Source organism: Perca flavescens, chromosome 20 (genome assembly GCF_004354835.1).
Source record: "Perca flavescens isolate YP-PL-M2 chromosome 20, PFLA_1.0, whole genome shotgun sequence".
Classification (NCBI taxonomy): domain Eukaryota; kingdom Metazoa; phylum Chordata; class Actinopteri; order Perciformes; family Percidae; genus Perca; species Perca flavescens.
In genome coordinates this window covers 24,452,815-24,471,228 of record NC_041350.1, presented here as the reverse complement: position 1 = coordinate 24,471,228, position 18,414 = coordinate 24,452,815, and the positions used below count along the sequence as shown (strand labels likewise).

Here is an 18,414-nt window from a genome sequence, read left to right as displayed (position 1 = left end):
TCAACCGTTGCTTGCTTTTTGTTGTACTGAATAAGGGTGAAGTGTAGATTGCAGGAAGATGCTGCATGTCCAGTATAAAGAAAAGAATAGAAGTATTAAACCAACACAGTGTATGTTTCTTATGTTGTGATAATAATATTAAGACCCCAAGGCTGAGAAGATATTAAACAAAGGGTACTTCAGCTGGATTTTTTTTATTTTTTTGTTCAAAAATAATCATCCCCAAACAAACGATTTTTGTGTTGGTGAAATTTGAAATGTTTGTTATTTGGAGCAGACAAATGAAAGTACACACACACACAAACACCCACACATACACATACACACACACTTGTGTGAGACGGGGTACCTCAGGCGGGGTTTAAACCTGTGTCTCAACATCACTGGCCGGTATCCTTTACCACCGGTACATCTCCAGCGCCAGCATCTTCACCAACCTGCAGAGAAAAGTTTACAGACTGAAACATGTTCCCACTGACAAACTGGCAAAGTCTAATTCTTCTCTGTGTGAAACGCAGTTCACCTCACAGACTCCTGACAGAAAGTTGTGAGTTAAATCCCACCTGCATTGTTTGTTTTTCTTCTGTCAACTCTCAGAGAACTATTACATAAAGGTGAGATCATGAGGTCATGTCTGATTTAATCCATTTTAATGAAGGTGAAAGTTTTATGGTGGCTTTGATACCATTTAGTACATCTTAAGTGGATTGTTATCCTTTTAAAAAAACCTTAAACCATGCAGATAATCCATTAAAATACCCTTACCAGTAAGGATATGATTGTCATTTTGAATTTTGAATTGAAAGCCAGAAAAACTAGTCTTTGACGGTAAACCTGAATATAATGCATAAATGTATCCCTTAATTAACCTCAAAATTGACAAACTCAAACACTCCTGAGTCCTGATAACTCAGCTGGTTGAGAAAGAGCTTCACAGTCTGAAGGTGTTGTGTTGGAATCCCACCTAGGATTTCCTTCTGTCAGCCCTCAGAGGGCTGCTTCAGAAACTTAGTCACAAAAAGCGTGACAAGAAGCCTGTCTTGAGCTAAGGTCAGAGTTGATGAAAGAAAGGTGTGTCTGTAGCATTCTATGGTCTAAAGTCATCCCTTGATTGGTATCAGTTAGCTGCACCCTTGGCATCTACTTTTTTTAGAATGGGGAAGTACTTTTATTTAGCTTATTGTATGCGATCTATCAAAAAAATAGATACAGTGCACTACAGTGAGTATAGAGAATCATCTTGTCTGTTTTGGTCTTCATAAATTATTCCTGAATCTTTATATACAAGCTCAGAATTAATTTGGAAACTGATTGGCTCATTTCAAATCATCAGAGTCTTTATTTTGTGGGATTTTTTGAAAATTCTTTGGGAGGGAAATATATGTGCAATTTTCTTCCATAAAGCCAGTGTCTGAAGAAGTGGGTGGACATGTTTCCGGCAGAAAAAGGGCTCCTAACCGCTGCACCACAGACTGTAGCTTTGATCGTTCAATGAGGCATCTTCATGAATCAGTGAATTATTTAATGTGAATGCATTTGGCATCTTCACAGCAACGTTAACGCTCAGTATACTAAGCGGTACGTTATTAAAAGAGAAACCTTTTACGTCACATGCGAAAGAGGAGTCTGTTTCATGTTTATTTTTGTAAAGGAATAAGATCTACTCATGTACTTTGCTCCGGGCAGGAAGCTTGTTACGTCAATATATATTTTTAAGGGTTTTGATGAGTGTGTGTCTGTGTGGGTGTCTGTCCGTGAATGATACGCCATTGTGTGCCTCCCACCTCTTGCTATTCAGGCAGTTTCCTCGCATTTCTTTTGTCCTGTCCTCCCACAGCTTCCGACAATCCTTCCTGCCTCTCAGACACCAGTAGCGCCCTGTGTGAGCATCATTTGAGACATGAATGATTTTACTTACATGGGCATTGAGAAATCTTAGCAACAAGGGAATCCACCTTATGTAAAAGTCTCCTGTTATGGATGAATACGAGCAGGATTGAGGCCTGCAGACTGTACAAACAGCATAGGTTGTTGCGTCTGTGTTTACCCAACAGTGAGAGCATAGAGATCTGAAAAAGCAGTACTTTTAATGGGTGCTACTCAGATCCTTAACTTAAAGGGATAGTTTAGATCTTTTGAAGTGGGATTGTATGAGGTATATATTTATAGTCAGTGTATTAGCGATACTAGATGACAAACCAGAGTACTGACACGGAAGCTTAAAGGAACACACCGACTTATTGGGACTTAAGTCTGGAGCTTATTCACCGTATCCCCCAGAGTTAGATAAGTCCATACATACCCTTCTCATCTCCGTGCGTGTCGTAACTCTGTCTGACGCCCCCACCACAAGCCTAGCTTAGCACAGATCCTGGAGGTAACTGGCTCCATCTAGCCTACTGCTCCCAATAAGTGACAAAATAACGCCAACAAGTTCCTATTTACATGTTGTGATTTGTGTAGTCACAACATGTAAAATAACACGTGTACAAATAACAAGGTCACATGAGACACAGCCGTCTTCTAACCGTATACAAACTGGGAACTATATTCTCAGAAGGCGAAGCACTGCTACTTCTGCTACTTGGGCGGAGTGATTTGCACCCGTGGTGAGGAGCAGAGAGTAACATCAGTGCTTTTCAGGTGTTGTGCTAATCACTCCGCCCAAGTAGCAGAAGTAGCAGTGCTTTGCCTTCTGAGAATATAGTTCCCAGTTTGTATATGGTTAGAAGATGGCTGTGTCTCATGTGACTTTGTTATTTGTACACGCTGTGACTATACAAATCAGAACATGTAAATAGGAACATGGTGGCGTTATTTTCTCACTTATCGGGAGCAGTAGGCTAGATGGAGCCGGTTACCTCCAGGATCTGTGCTAAAGTAGGCTAGTGATGGGTGTGTAAGACCCAGCTAAACGTATTTTAGCCACCTAAAAAAGGACCACCTTAAAAACACAATATCAGTTTAAGTGTACGCTTTTTTTAGAATATTTTCACAGCTTTATCTTGCCTTCAGGCAGCCCTTTCCTTTGGCACTACATTTTCTCAACTGTAGAACTTCCGTATTTCTACGCATAAGCACAACCGTGCTGCACACTGTATTACACCGCAGATCAGCTGTTTGGTTCAGACTCTATGCGGTTTATAGAATAAACAAATACAAGAATATAAAAACGAGTGATTAGGACAGGGACGACGAAATGCCGTTCACTGTGGAGACAAGAGATGCCTTTACGAGCCAGAGTGTACGGAAGAAGAACTTTTGCAGAGGAAAATCCGAACTATCGGTTTAAGCTTTAACTTTATTTCCCTCTGAAATGTAGTACAAGTATATAGTAGCATAAAATGAAAATGCAATTACTATTACTTGAGTAAATGCACTTCATATTTTCCACCACTGATTACTCCTGAAATAGGAACTTTTAAGTCACTGCACTGCAGGATCTGGAAGATATCATCCACGAATTCAATTTTGCTCAAGGAAAGCAGAGCCTGTGCGCACAGAGCCAGGTATAAATGTCTGACCAATCAAATAACCTGACAGACTTTAGGAGCAGAAATGTAATTAAATGAATAGATTAGAAGCCAGTCGAAATCATGCACCGCGGTCTTTGTCCTGGTGTACACACACATTACAGTAATCCTTCACAGACACATAGCAGCATCTTTTTGTAACCTGATTTTGAAGGAGACTGAGTTTGTCAGCTCCATTATGCCTCGACAGATCAAACAGTCTTCTGTGTGTTTCAGATGTGTCGCCATTAAATATGCCATTAGCAGCAAATGAGATACCAGAAGATGCCATTTGTTTCGCTGTTTATTAATGTCGCACAAGTTTAACAACCTCTCGTCTTCACCTTCAGATCTGCACAGAGGAGTGCCAGCGTTAATGTGAGCATGTGTGCACATTAATGGCCTTGTGTTACTGCATTTGAACTGAAGGTTAAGCGAGGACAGGGAGCTGTGTTCCTTCATATTTGGATGAGGGTGAATCATCTGCATTGAGTCACAAAACAAATAATTTTTGTTGTAGTCATTGCTGCTTATAAATTAGATTTAAAATTTGTTATTTTATGTTTCCTCTGGGGATCACAGAGTATTCAGGTAAAAACAGCTTTTTACTAAAATATGAGGCTGTGAAGTGGTGGGGAGAGTTGAAGCATGGCACGTTCACAATAAACCCTACTGTGTATGCGCTGAACTCTACTGTGTATGCCAGAAAGCAGCGGGGAGTGGTAATGTTTTTATGATGTTTTTTTTTTAATGGTTCTTGTTTCTTGTTCTGTGCAATCCTTTGAGAGAATCTAAATGTTGTTTTAGACAGAAAGAGAATACAAAATATCAAAAGACTAAGAGTCTACAGCTGTGCTTGCAGCTCTGTGAGGATATACGTAGACACAGTGGTGCTTTGAGCTAAATGCTAACAGCAGCATGCTAACATGCTCACAGCGGCATCGCTCATATGCTGATGTTTAGCCGGTAATATTTACCAGGTTCAACATTTTGCGTGTTAGCATTTGCTAATTAGCACTAAGTGATGGGAATGCCATGTAGCTTTGCAGGTATTTGGTCATAAACCAAAGTATTGGGCAAATTACATTTTTGACCTGCTGGTGGCGCTAGAGAAAAGAGTAAGGGATCACCAAAGTTATAACAATCCCCCCTGAGGGGGACATGAATGTTGGTACCAAATTGAATGCTAATCCATCTAATAGTTGTTATGAGATATCTGGACCACAATGTAGACCATCCTTTCAACCATAACGGTAGCGTGGCTAAAGTAGCTACAGTTTCTACACTGTCCATGGATGTAACCACCCCTTTAATTGTAAGATGAGAGTCTGCACTTGTTTCATTCTAAAATGATTGTCCAGGCGTACAGAGCCAACGCAATAAATATGTCAGTTTTGATTGCATGAGGATGCTCTGACAGCTTCTATAGCACAGTGGGGGTTTCTCATTCTTTATGCACAAACTTAATAATATAAACTTACTGTGGGTTGTAAACACAAACTGGCTTGTATTCGTACAAACAACAATGCCATCTCTAATTTGGCTGTTTGTACAGAATATGTAGATTTTTCCTTCATGCTGCAGAGTTTGTTAAAACTACACTGTGCACTTCCTAACCTGTTAATCGTGACGAGCTGAGCCAATTCTTGGCTGCACTTTTGGTTTTACTCCAGCGTGGAAGTCAAGGAATTGAAAATGTTGAACAATAGGATGGACTGTTTAGAATAAAGTCTTTTGTTCCAAATGAATCCAGGCCTTCTTCCTCACATGCAAATCCAATTAGAGGAACCAGAGGAGTTGGCTTCCCCTGCTGCTGCCTGACACATTTACAGAGCCTTATAAAGAGGCATCCCAGGCAGCACACTATTAACCACTCCTGAACTAATCGACAGCATGTCAGACCCCAGTGAACCTGTCCCTGATGGTTTGCAAAAACCAAACAGAATATGCAAACAAATGTAATTGTATGTTCTCCATTAAATGAATAGACACCACTGCAGATTTTCTTTAAAGGGCCCATGACATGGTGCTCTTTGGATGCTTTTATATAGACCTTAGTGGTCCCCTAATACTGTATCTGAAGTCTCTTTCCCAAAATTCAGCCTTGGTGCAGAATTACAGCCACTAGAGCCAGTCCCACAATGAGCTTTCCTTAGGATGTGCCATTTCTGTGTCTGTAGCTATTTAGGAGGAGAGAGAGGGGGTCAAGGTGGAGGGTGGGGGTGTGGCCTTGACCAACTGCCACTTTGCTCGTTTGAAAGCCATGATGTCTCTCTCTCATGGGTGGGCCAAATTCTCTGGGTGGGCAAAGCAGAGAAAGGGGAGGTAACCTTGCTCCTTATGACCTCATAAGGAGAAGATTCCAGATTGGCCCATCTGAGCTTTCATTTTCTCAAAGGCAGAGCAGGATACCCAGGGCTCGGTTTACATCTATCGCCATTTCCAGCCACTGGGGGACCATAGGCAGGCTGGGGGAATGAATATTAATATTAAAAAATCTCATAAAGTGAAATTTTCATGCCATGGGACCTTTTAAAGTGCTCATATTATGCTTTTTTGGCTTTTTCCCTTATAGTGTCATTTATCTTTTTTGTGCACGTTATAGGTTTACAAAGTGAAAAAGCCCAAAGTCCACCCCAAAGGGACTTACCATCTCCAACAGAAAACACTGTTCACAAACTGCTCCAAACAGCTCTATTGAAGTCCAGCCTTTACTTCAGAGACAAACGTGCGTCACTTTGTAACACATGTTATAATGCTCGCCTAGCTGCTAGCGCGGCACGCCCTCATACTCTGCTTCTGACTTGCTATTAGTCCTTACCTAGCTACTGCACACTCCCAACAAAGATGGAATAGAAGTGAGATGCCTCACTCTGTAGTTAAAACAGAGAGCTCAACACACTGCAGTAATGTGCAGTACAACAAAAATAATGGTGTTTTTTGAAAATTAAACCATGTAAACCTATTCTGATATAACCTCTAAATACAATTATGAATCTGAAAATGAACACAATATAAGCACTTTAAAGTCTGCACACTCACAGTCTACACACAGTAAAATAAAACAAACAGAGCAACAGATAAAGTCATTTAAACGTACAATATGTAACTTTCTGCCGCTAGGGGTCTCTCAACCAAAACAATGGACGGTAAAACTGGACTTTTGGTGACGTTGGGAAGTTGCGTGGAATTATGGGAGTTTTTAGTGTTAAGCACCTTCGCTGCCGGTTAGAATGCATCAGTTCACAGACGAGTTTACCCATTCAAGTTTATTCACGTAACGTTTATTCATGTTATTGTAATACAATAGCTGCAGTTTCCCAAACATAATTACCTTTTTCTTGATTAGATTTTTATTTGTAGCTGACCATTTAGCTAGTGAGCCAGCAAGCTAACAGTAGCCAGCAGCTAAAACACAAAATATTTTACATATCAATGTCACCTTTTGGATGGTTTCAACACCGGGGCGGACGGGGTTTGTTGTAACGCTAGCAAGCTACTAAACGAGTCTGAGAGACGGGTGTGGGTGGGGATTCTCGGGGAAATCTCCGCGATAGCAAGCCAGGACGGTCGATGCCTGTTGTGCAGCAGCAGAACATCTCCCAGCTGCCCGGAATTATCTCCCCTTCACTTTTCAGTAATCTTAACTTTTCGTTTTGGTGCTTAACCCACCTTTTGTCGGGTTAATTTAGCTAATGGCATAAAGACAGCTAAACGCGAAGGGGGGAGAAATTCGGCAGGGAGGAGATTTTCGGCACATACACCGGTAGCGCTACGGAGATGTAGCTACCGCTATGGATGGCCGCTGTTGTGACTCGGTGCTGGGTCTGATATGGTCTGTTTCCCGACGTTTAATTAAACTGCCGTTAGCGTCGTAAGCACCAGGCACTGGAGATAAGTTCTGGCCGGTGGGGGTTGCTGTAATTAAAGTAGCTGGCTGATAGCTGACTGGGGGCTAACGGTAACTAGCTAGCTATATGTCCCGGGGCTGTTGTCAGCTGTCATCCCGACTGAGTCTCTCTGCGCGGGGGGAATGAGGCAGACAGACCGGGGTGTGCTAGCTGGCTAAACTAGCATTAGATTAATCGTCTATCTATACAGCTAACGTTAACGTTACTAGTAAAGTTATTCGTGGGTTAGCTCAGTCCTGTTAGCTGTGGTCGAAACAGTCATACTAAAAATAACTATTAGCGTGTTGAACGATGTTGTAACCTCATAATGTTACCAAAGAATTTCTAATAGTTACCCACAAAGCTTTAGCATCAACGTTAGCACATTGTAGTAACGTTAAGCTGGTATCGATATTGAACTTAAAATAGATAAGGTCTCTGTTGTATTACTGTGATAAAAAGTGGGATGTAATTAATCACAAAATGATGCTGTATGGCAAAAAAAAGCAGTATTACGGTTACAAGTATTTTTTTTCTGTGACATTGTATGATTTACAATTACTCCTGAACGTATCATCTTGGTGCCAGTGTTCTGACGGAAGTTAGAGTAACTGGAGGGTGAAAGGTTATATGACGCCACTGACGGGCGACTAAAGGAAACGTGCCGTGTCTGAAAATAAAATAATAGATTTCTCTGGGTTTGACATTTGGTGGAAACATTTGGGATAGTGTAAGAACACAACTCATACAAATATATAACATAGGAATGGTCGTTTTTAGACATTTTAAAGCAGAAATGTTACATATTGTACCTTTAAATATCACTGACCTCTTGTGCTCCCCTGCTAGACATGTCTGTAAGGTGTTCTTCAGCACTGCGAGGGCTCTGTGTCCCCTAACGATAGCAGAAACATAATTGCAGAGAGACATTATTTGAAAAGTCTGCTAAATGGAAAGAACTGGAAACATTAAGCTGGCATCAAAAATTGCCTAGAAAAGCAAAGGATCACAGATGATTCAAGCTGTCAAACATAATGGAATAAAAGTTCATTCAGTCCAAAGAACCCTTGACGAATTAATCTTGAGGCACTGATACATTTCATTACTTTTGAAGCAGTAATTTATGCCCTTCCACGGCCTTAGTGGAAGTCATGTCAATAAAGATTAGGACTCTTAAATCTGAAAACTGTTTCTCCCATGATGAATCAAGGTGTCTGATTGTAAGCTGAGCTCAGCAGAAACAGCCATGCTTCCCCGGCCCAGTGACCCACTGTCCGACTGATCCAGTTTCAACTGCACCTCCTCCTCTTATGTCACTCAATGCATCACCCCTTCCTTTCCTCTCCCTTGCACGCCACACTGCGACACAGCAGAAACCTCAGAGCACTGCAGTGACAAGCTGGGAGAATCACTAGACTCAGACACACACACACACACACACACACACACACACACACACACACACACACACACACACACACAACCACTATTTATATAATGATTAATGACATTAATGACTATGTATGGAAAATGCACACACAAAGAGCCTTGAACAGACAAAAACAAAAGTGAAAACAGCCTAAAGGAGATTCAATAACGTGAGAAAATGCTATGTAAGCCAACCATTGCATGTAACTTGCATTTTCCAAATATTGTTGGGGAGGATTAAACTAAGTGTCTAACTGCGTGTCAATCATTGGTCAGGCACACACATTCATTCTCCCTTGTGGGGGGAGGGGCTTACGAGAGCATTTAGGGCTTTAGCAGAATTGGGGGAGGGACTGAGAAGTTGTTCATGTTCAAATTTTTTGGCTAAGTCCTGGATCTTCACAATCCTACCTACAGCACCTTTAATTTACTAAACTGGGTTGCACCATTAAAACTTAAGGTATGTTTTAGCTAGTAAAGACTTTGGGGTTGAAAGCACATCAATAATTCTCATCCATTTTTTAAGACCTTTTGCAGTTGGAAAAATGTGATTAACTGTCACAAATCAAACACTTAACTTATTAATTAACCATGTATACATTTGCTGCATTTAAGAGCATTTTTAGGGATGTTGGCATTGATGAATTCTACATTTTGCTGCATCTGACCTGTTTTTCAGAGAAATGTTTGGTAATTATCTAAGGGCCTATCTGAGGAGCGTAATTAATGCATACGATCAGGAAACAAACTATTTATCATCCAGTGTGCAACACATCGAAATGTGGCATATGGGTTGAATCCAAAATAGTGCCCTCAGGTGACTCCGACATGAAAACTAATGACAACCCAGTGGCACCTTTAAGAGGGCTGAGGGAGGAGAGAGACTCATTAATCAATGGCCAGAGGGTTCAATAGCTTGACACTCTGACACTTCTGCAGGCTGCTGAGCTGAAGACTGCAGATACTGTTTGTACTGACTTCACAAATGAGAAAAGGTATTTTGTTGCAGAATCCCTAATGTGGTTTGGGGATGCTGAGTGATTTATGGTCTTTTAGGAGACGAGTGGGAGGCAATTACTGTAGTTTGGCTTTTACACTAGAGACAAAACTCATAACAGTGTAATAAAAGGAGAGAAGATTGGTAGAAAGCAATAAAATACTAAATATTTCTGTTAAGATCAACTTTTTTCATCCTTACACCGAGGCTCCCATTTTAGACATGGCTCACTAATGGTACAGTACATAAACAAATGAGAGACTAATCACTTAGTGTCTGCAGCTTTTAAGAAGCTTAAGGTTTTGAAGGCTTTTTAAAGCAAGTTATAATAAAACCAGAGACATTTCACGGCATGAATTAACCTCATATATGGAAAACAAAATCCCAAACAAAATCTTGCTTGCAAAGTTTGCCAAACCCCTTAAAAAGGACATTTTAAACTTCAAACTGAATCTGGATTTACTCTTAAAGAGTTTGGATTTAAATAATTATTAAGTGGTTAGCAAGGTCCAGGTGTCCTTGCTTTAATTGAAACTGTCCCAGAAAATTAGACTTCAAATAAATTAACACTTTAAAATGCATTCCTCAACAACACATATTGTCACATAATTAATACCAAATGTATTTATCCATTATATATCCATATATTTAGTACACTAAATGATGTTGGTATGATGTTGTGTGTTACAGCAACAGCTGGAGTGTAACCACGCTGCCTGAAGCTTGTAATGTGTGAGCAGTTGGCAGTGAATCTCTCCGGAGAGTGTGAACCACAGGAAGTCCTCATTGTAAGAATAAGTAAGATGTATGAGAGGAAAAAAGGGGAAAAAATGAAATCTCACAGGTAATGAGGACTGCTCCAGTGGCTCCAGATGTTGATGGGAATCCTGGAACAGCTGGTATTTAGTTGTAATTACCACTCTTGGCTTTTCTGTTCTCAGGTGCGTCTGGTGTTGTTCGTCGCTCCGCTGGGAAACATCTTGTCTGTGTCACTCAGCTTCCTCTCCTGATTCTGCTGGCACAACACCATTTTAAAGAGAAGGGATCATACATCGAGTTCATAGCTTTTACACTAAAAACAACTGCCTGCTGCTTGGGGAAACGAGGTTGACGAGAGCATCTTATCACTTGGTTACCACAAAAAAATGGAAGGAAAGAACAATAAACTGTACAGGATTTGAGAAAGAGTGAGATAACTACAGTATGTGTGTCTGAGGGAGATATTATGGGACAGAAGAAGTGGACAACCCAGAGAAAGTGATTGTAAAGTGTTGTGTTGTGCAGCCACTGTTGGAGAGACTCCACTGTGATTGGAGTACATGCTCCACCTCCTCACTCCCACGCTGTACCACTTCTCACTCATCACTCTTGAAATTTCCATCAGCTGTCACATGGATAATAACAGTCTCTGAGAGCTGTGTGACAATAAAGCAGTACATCAAACGAGAACTGCCCACTAATGGCCTTCACATTCATGCAGAGATACAGCTGTAGGCCTACTGGGAGTAAGTGTGTTGGGTCTCTCAGCTGTGGTGACGTAAGTTACCTTGAAAAAAATTGAAAAAGAAAAGATGACAGAATGAAAAGATGTATGCTTCAGAAAAACTCATTAACATTTACACCTGCTTGTGCTGCAAAGAGTGTAGTTTTTATGGGCACTTAAGTTACTTCTTTTACATTCAACATTTTACATCACATTCAGATTACATGTTGAATGTTTTGCTCGCTTCGATGAGCATCTTTTAAGGCCTGCAACTTTACTATTTTTGGTTTGCAACAGAAACGTTACAATGGGCCAAATAAAATCAATGAATGCCGCTTTAATAAGGTAGAAGTCTCACTTTCAAGGCACTTACAGTGTCGCAACTGAACTCCCCTACAGTATAATAAATGTGCACACCATCCTTGTTAGAGAGCTGAATCCTTTTACATAAAGTATCAATAATTCAACATCCAGGTTTCCCACAGTGAATAGGTCACATGAGCTGCTCGTACTCTTATGCAACCCATATGAATACACAACACTAAATAATCTTTTCACTTGGGAGAGACCCATATAGGATCTTGCTTTAAAGGCAAATCAATACTACTTCTTTAAAGAGCACAAAAGCACTGCGGTGAGACTTTCAAGCATTCTGGCTCACAGCTTAATCAGGGAAGTCACCACAGGTGTGTTGCCAAAGACCTCCAATAGAAAACACCCCTGCTGTGGCATTGATGAGGTGCAACAATCTACACAAACCCTTGCTATACTTTGTGCTTCTACAATAATTACCCAGATGGATTTTATTTTTGCAGTAATTATTGTATATCTCAATAATGATCCCACTTATGGCTACACACCAAAGCACAACTTATATAAACTTATAAAGTGGACATTGGATTTAATTCACTGGACTCATTTCTTGGACTTATTCTACTGAACATCTTGTGTTGGATTTGCTATATTAGTATTGGGCCAACTGTAGTGTAATCCTATTGATATATATTGCTATTCCGTCCAATTTTCTCTCCTGAAGTTTCTACAATTATCTTCCTTCTGCGCTAAGATTTTTGTCTTTTAGGAGAACTTTAGTGGAATGTTTTTTGTTGCACCAGCAAGCTAGTTTCAAACTAGTAATTAGCTAAATTGAGTTGCACCATTAAAACCTAAGAAATTTCTTCGCAAAGACATAAAAAATGTGTAAATAGGTTGCTACAAAAAATCTGTAGTTCTGCAGAATTAAAAGCAATAAAATATGTAAACGGTAAATCCTTATAGCACTGTGAACTGCGACAGAAACTTTAAATATAACAATTTTAAATATAACAATTTTACTTCAATTTAAATGACAAATTTGTTAACAAGCTAACACTTCTTTTATCATGTTGGAACTAATTTCTGCTTAAAAAGGTTTGTGTGGGCAACCCATTTAAATGTAGTGGTGCGAGGATCTCCACTCCATAAACACTTGGGTAATAACTAGGCTAAGTTTGAACTGAAGCACAGCTGGTGCAACCTGCTCCTAGAATGTCCAATTACTGACTATACCATGCTATCTACATCAGCACCTGGACTTTAATAGTGTCCTGATTGTACTTGTAGTTTAAATACTTCTTTCTTGTAAGCACACTAGAAACTGAGGTTCAAAGTTCAGTCTTGACCTTAGAAAAAGCCGCTGACAATACAAGGTCCATATAGTGGGTTAAGTAATGTATAAACTCATGCTCACAGAAAAATAGTTAAACATTACTGTCTATAACTGGCATTCGCAGGCTGCACTGAACCAGAGCAGTAACCATGGCAACAATCAGCCTCTGGCCAGCCATCAACAGTTTAATCAGCAGCAAATTAAATGTAAAATTAGAAAAATCTTATCACAACAGATAAACTCTTAACACAAGCCCACATGAAGGCACCATCAGTGAGATAAGTCAATACCAATGTAAAGTTAGTGCTGGACTGTGAATGTTTTTGCCGAATTTCACGGCAATAAACGCAACGGTTATCAAGAATTTTTTCTTTGGACTCAAGTGTTGGACGACCGATCGACCAATGAACATCTAACTATAAAATTGAGGAACCTCTGTGTGAGCGCGTGTGTGTATGTGTGTCTTTCAAGTATCTCAAGAAGTGTTCATGCGATCTACTTCACACTTGGCTTCCTGGGTACCTAGCGAACTTGGGGTTTGGAATTTGGAGCAGTTTGGAACAGCGTTAGATATTGGATATTAGCCTAATAAACTGTAAATAAAACTAAACGCTGCCATAACGCTTGCTCTTCTGTGTCTACCCTTCACAGTAAAAGCCCAGCTTAAATTCAGTCAGAGCATTACGCTAAGAGGAAACCAGGCCCCCCCACATATAGTGCTCAGCCATTTTTGCTGATCGGTTCTCATAGCGAGACGGATAGGTGGCGCATGGCACACCGCCATGAGTCCATGAAGCAAATGTCTGCAATAACTCCACATTTTAATTGTAATAATTTGTGAGTTAAATCTGAATCTGCAAAGTAACCAGTAACATTTCTTCGTCAAGTAATTGTAGTATTACAATGTCGTCCTCTGAAGAAGAAGTACACAGTAAGTCAGTGATATACAGTGGGGTTGCATATTAAGTACTTTGGGGTCATTCAGTAAGTCATTTTGGGGTTAAAATGGTTCTGGAGAAAGCTACGAGCAGCAGTACCACAGGCCAAATAATCGTACCGTTCCAAACAGGCACGTCTTGAACGAGCACTGCACTAGTGGCTACAAAAGAGAGAAAATGCCACAGTTTTCCTGCCTCCAACCAGCAGCAGCCCAAGCCCTGTAATGGAGTTTGAAAGAACAACACAAAACAGCACTACAACTCCCCAATCTGCCACTTATTTTCCTCACTGCCACATTAAGGTGAAGGAGGAGAGCAGATGACTGCCGAGCAGGAGGGAGATTCATTTTGCTCTGTAAGTGGAGCAGAGCTGATGGCTGAAGAAAGGGTGCGAGGGTAGGGGCACAAAAGGATGTCATCTGGAGGGTATTTTTAGAGCGTGAGGTGCACTGATAACTGGCTCCCACTGCAATCTGCCTGCAGGTTCCCAGCAATAATCACTGCTCTCATTCTGCAGATTCACTCAGACTAAAACCTTCTCATGCAGGGAAACTCAGGCAAGGCTGACTGACTCTCTCACTCTCGTACACACATACTGTCTGGCACAAAAATATGAAAGTTTATGAGTGACAGAACTAAGTGAGCACAAAAAATCAATATTTGAGAATGAAGGACAGATTTGTAGGTTCAGAACATGTGGGTGTAAAATGTTGTCCTGCTCTGTGCTCAGATTGAAATCTGCTGCCAGTATTTTCTCCATAAAAGACCCTAAGATACCCTGAGACCTCCCACGGAAGAAGCGTATTGAGGTTTCCAGTCGGTTTTAGTTTCAGCCACCAGTTGTGTGTGCATTATCTTTTGTCTGTGTGTCTGGGATCACCCTCAGGGACATGTCTTTGCTTTTCTTTTCTCACTGAGTAATTCTACTTCATGGAACTCTAAAATTATTCTAATAAAACATTTTTGGTTGAATGGGTTACAAGTGGTAGACATTTGCAACCAATGAGAGGTGTTGCAAGTATACATGGTTTGGTTTAAAGGGGTCACAAGCCAAAAAGATTGGGAACAACTGGGTTAAAGGATAGGTTATGATTCACATACCATGCTATGAAGGTTGAAAGGGTTGCTGTGGTCATTCTTCCATTGTAGCCACCAAGCGATCCTTCCCTCCCTAAAACAAATGGAGGACAAAATTCACAGTCATCATTCTGTACAAAATACATTCAATGCTAACATGAGGCTTCAACAAGCTAACTCAGACTGCTGTATTAAGATAGAAATAACAAACAAAAATAACCTATCCTTTAAGATCTAGGACCACTGCTCCTTCACATTTTAAGAGTACAAGTGGTTCAGGCATCCAGAAATGTGACAGGAAATGAATGGATCGAAGTACCAGCCTGGAACAGGACATTTAAAAATCTGGCAGTGAGGGTTTTTACTTAACAGTTGAAATTAAACAAAAACAAATGAAAATGCTGAATGAAAAAAAACTGAAAATACCACTTGACATTACTTAGAAGGCAGGGTCTTAACAGGATTGCACTTCACCTCCGGGTCAAATCTAATGGATTTAACTCTGCTCTCAGTGGGGTTTTGCATCATATGCAGATGGCAAATGCAAAACACTTTGATCATGCAGCTTTGAAGATACTGAACGAAGAACACAGCTCCTTTTTGATCAAAACATTGATTATTTGCTATCAGAATTCATCAGTTGCATAAACCAATTAATCTGCACTTTGAAACATTGACTTACGGATCAATTAATGCTCAAAATTGATTTCCAGTTACAGCTTCTCAGTGTAGATTTGGTGATTTTCTCTGTTTCATTGTGGCCTCAATATCTTTAGACTGTTGATTGGATTAAAATAAAAGACATTTAAAGAAGCTCAGAACTTGTATCAACATTTTTTTGTTCCAGACATATTCTTGTTTCTCACATATACACTTTCACTACAGGATGCTAGGTGAACATACCTGGATATATAAAGTCTGATCCATGGTCCACAACATTTATTTGACAGCTTTAGCGACTAGTTACTTTGCAGATTTAGAAGATTAAATCAACTAATAACCAACAACTCTTCCATCACTGTCCACATAAAAATCATAAATAATCTACCTCCTTTCGGAGTTATTTTAGAGACAATAACACCACCTGCTGGTCATAAACGTTTACAATAAATGAGAATGAAATAAAGTAATGTTACTTCTTATTTAAAAGACTTGACAAGCTGCTTTACTTTACTTTACTGCATTTGGTTCGTTGTAGACGTCTGCTGTTATCTACTTGCACTCCTTTATGCTAACATTTGCATTGCTAACGTTGCTTCCTTTGCTGTTTTACGACTAAGCAAACAACACAAGATGACTGCTCATTTTATCTGTATTTTTCTAAAGATAGTTTCGGACATTTACATGACATGGATGTATAGAAGACACCGCCCACCTCTCGGACGTTAGGGCGCACAACGGAAGTGAGCGTGTTGTCTCCAAACAGATCAGACACGACATGGCGTGTTTGCTAGCCAGCAGTAGCAACATAGGCTCAACAATGTTTTCTTTAACACGGCAAACAAATCAACGCTCGTGGATATGCTGCTTGTTTCTGGTGATTTATTTAACGTCGCTACCAGTTTCGGCAAAGCGGGACGGCCTCAGAGAAGTGACCGACGGAACCTGGGAGGAAATCCTGACAGGAGAATGGATGATTGAATTGTCAGTGCCTTGCTAACAGCTAACCGGCTAGCTAGCTTGTCAGTTAGCTAGCTATTTTGAGTTCATAGAAACTGGGCATGGTTTCCGGTGTCATATGCAAGCCTAAATGTTCAGTCTTATCTGATTAGTATTGTAACTGTCTCCATTTAGTCCTGACAAGTTGCTAAAGTGTCTTTAACTGACGTAGCTAAGCTAACAACTGCAATCTTTATTTAACGTTAGCTAGCTAACAGCTTGCTACAGAGTTGAATGCTAGCCATTTGGCTATGTAGCGATAACACGCAAATAAAGTACACACTCAGGTCAAGAGTAGCTACATTTCAGCTTGTAATCAGTGATGATCTACCGTTACACTTTGATGCAAGTGATTGTGCAGTTTATCAGAGGCTTTAATTGTGAAACTTGATACACCTTCAGCTACGCACCCTGGTGTCCAGCATGCCAACAGCTCCAGCCAGCGTGGAAGGAGTTCGCGGACTGGGGAGAGGACATGGGGGTCAACATAGCCAAGGTGGACGTCACCGAACAACCCGGTAGGCTTGAATGACCTTTGCCAGCTGGCAGCTCATTGTGTCTCCTACATGCATAACAAAACAGAGCTGTCAAGCCAGTGCAGCATGTCCTATATAGCAGGACAAAATAGCTGAAACATCTAACAGCTCTGCAGTAAACAGCAGTCAGTTAAGGTTGAGGCAAAGGTAAGACCTTGTAATAACATACAACTGGATAATATAGGCGGTGTTTCTAGCACTTGGTCCACTCAATTATTGTTGATGATCAGCATAGATATAAATATTATAAACCCCTCTCTGTATTTGTCAACATAATTCAACAGCACTACAAACTACAGCCTCCAAAATGACCTTAAAGTTGAATCAACACTTAAACTAAAACAGTAAGCAAAAAATCTTTCTAGAAAATCCACAGAGAGACTAAATGTATAAAATCAGTCGTGAAAGTCCAGCAAATTGAATGCCTGACTAATCAGGTTTCTAGTTTCAAACATCCAATATTGCCATATAACAGTCCTGCTCATTGATTTTACAACATTGTCCACATTGATCAAAAACCAACCAGAACTATCAAGGACAGTTACCACTGAATTGATAGTATGACAAAATGTCAACAAATTTGTATAATGTCACAGTATATAATGTCAGTATGGGTCAGGTGTTACTGGCCATTTCATGGGAGTTTTGCCGACAACCTAAGGCCACTAATTGAGGTACAAAGACGCCAGGTAGTTGGTACCAGATGTGTAGATCACTGCAAAATTATGTGATTAATTTGACAAGTTGAATCGTCTAAAAATTCCTGCCAGCATGCATGTTCATAGAAAACTGCACCAGTAAAAAAGGAACACATGCACACTCTCAAAATGCTGGTTATTTATAACACAACAAATTACAACCTGAAAAATGACACTTAAGATCTGTATGAGCTTTAACAACCTGGTATTAAACTAAGGGATTCTTTATTTCACTGTATTATGTGTTAATGTTTTTCCCAGCTCTGTATACAATTTAAGTAATCATGTTAGCAAGTGGTGCAGTGGAGCTGCCATCAAACATTAATTTAGTCCCTCTGTTAATTCCTTTCAGTATAGTTATGAGTCAAACTGTTCCTTCCTGCTCACTGACAGTACTGTTTCTTCTCTCTGTAAGGTCTGAGTGGGCGATTCATCATTACTTCACTTCCTACTATTTACCAGTAAGTTGAGTTTGAAGTTATTCTGCGGTTTTTATTGCTTCCTCTTGATTGTGGCTGCTTGTGATGTGTGTAACGCTAACGTGCATT

At 40.2% G+C, this 18,414-nt stretch overlaps 1 protein-coding gene and 1 long non-coding RNA gene across 2 annotated transcripts in view; one reads left to right on the top strand and one right to left on the bottom strand.

Moving 5' to 3' along the window:
- Positions 1-318: 318 nt before the first annotated feature.
- On the bottom strand, positions 319-15,735 carry LOC114546656 (uncharacterized). Its single transcript, XR_003691072.1, has 5 exons — positions 15,656-15,735; positions 14,998-15,067; positions 10,670-10,839; positions 1,785-1,878; positions 319-437 (listed from the first exon to the last, which is right to left on the bottom strand). It is a non-coding gene; the product is annotated as an uncharacterized LOC114546656 (long non-coding RNA).
- Positions 15,736-16,145: 410 nt separating this feature from the next.
- The window catches only part of tmx1 (thioredoxin-related transmembrane protein 1), a 6,862-nt gene continuing 4,593 nt past the window's right edge, over positions 16,146-18,414 (top strand). The window contains exons 1-3 of the mRNA XM_028565607.1: positions 16,146-16,617; positions 17,035-17,150; positions 18,282-18,327. Coding sequence (XP_028421408.1) covers positions 16,412-16,617; positions 17,035-17,150; positions 18,282-18,327 — 368 coding nt within the window. The 5' untranslated portion in view covers positions 16,146-16,411. The remainder of the gene's footprint in view (positions 16,618-17,034; positions 17,151-18,281; positions 18,328-18,414) is intronic.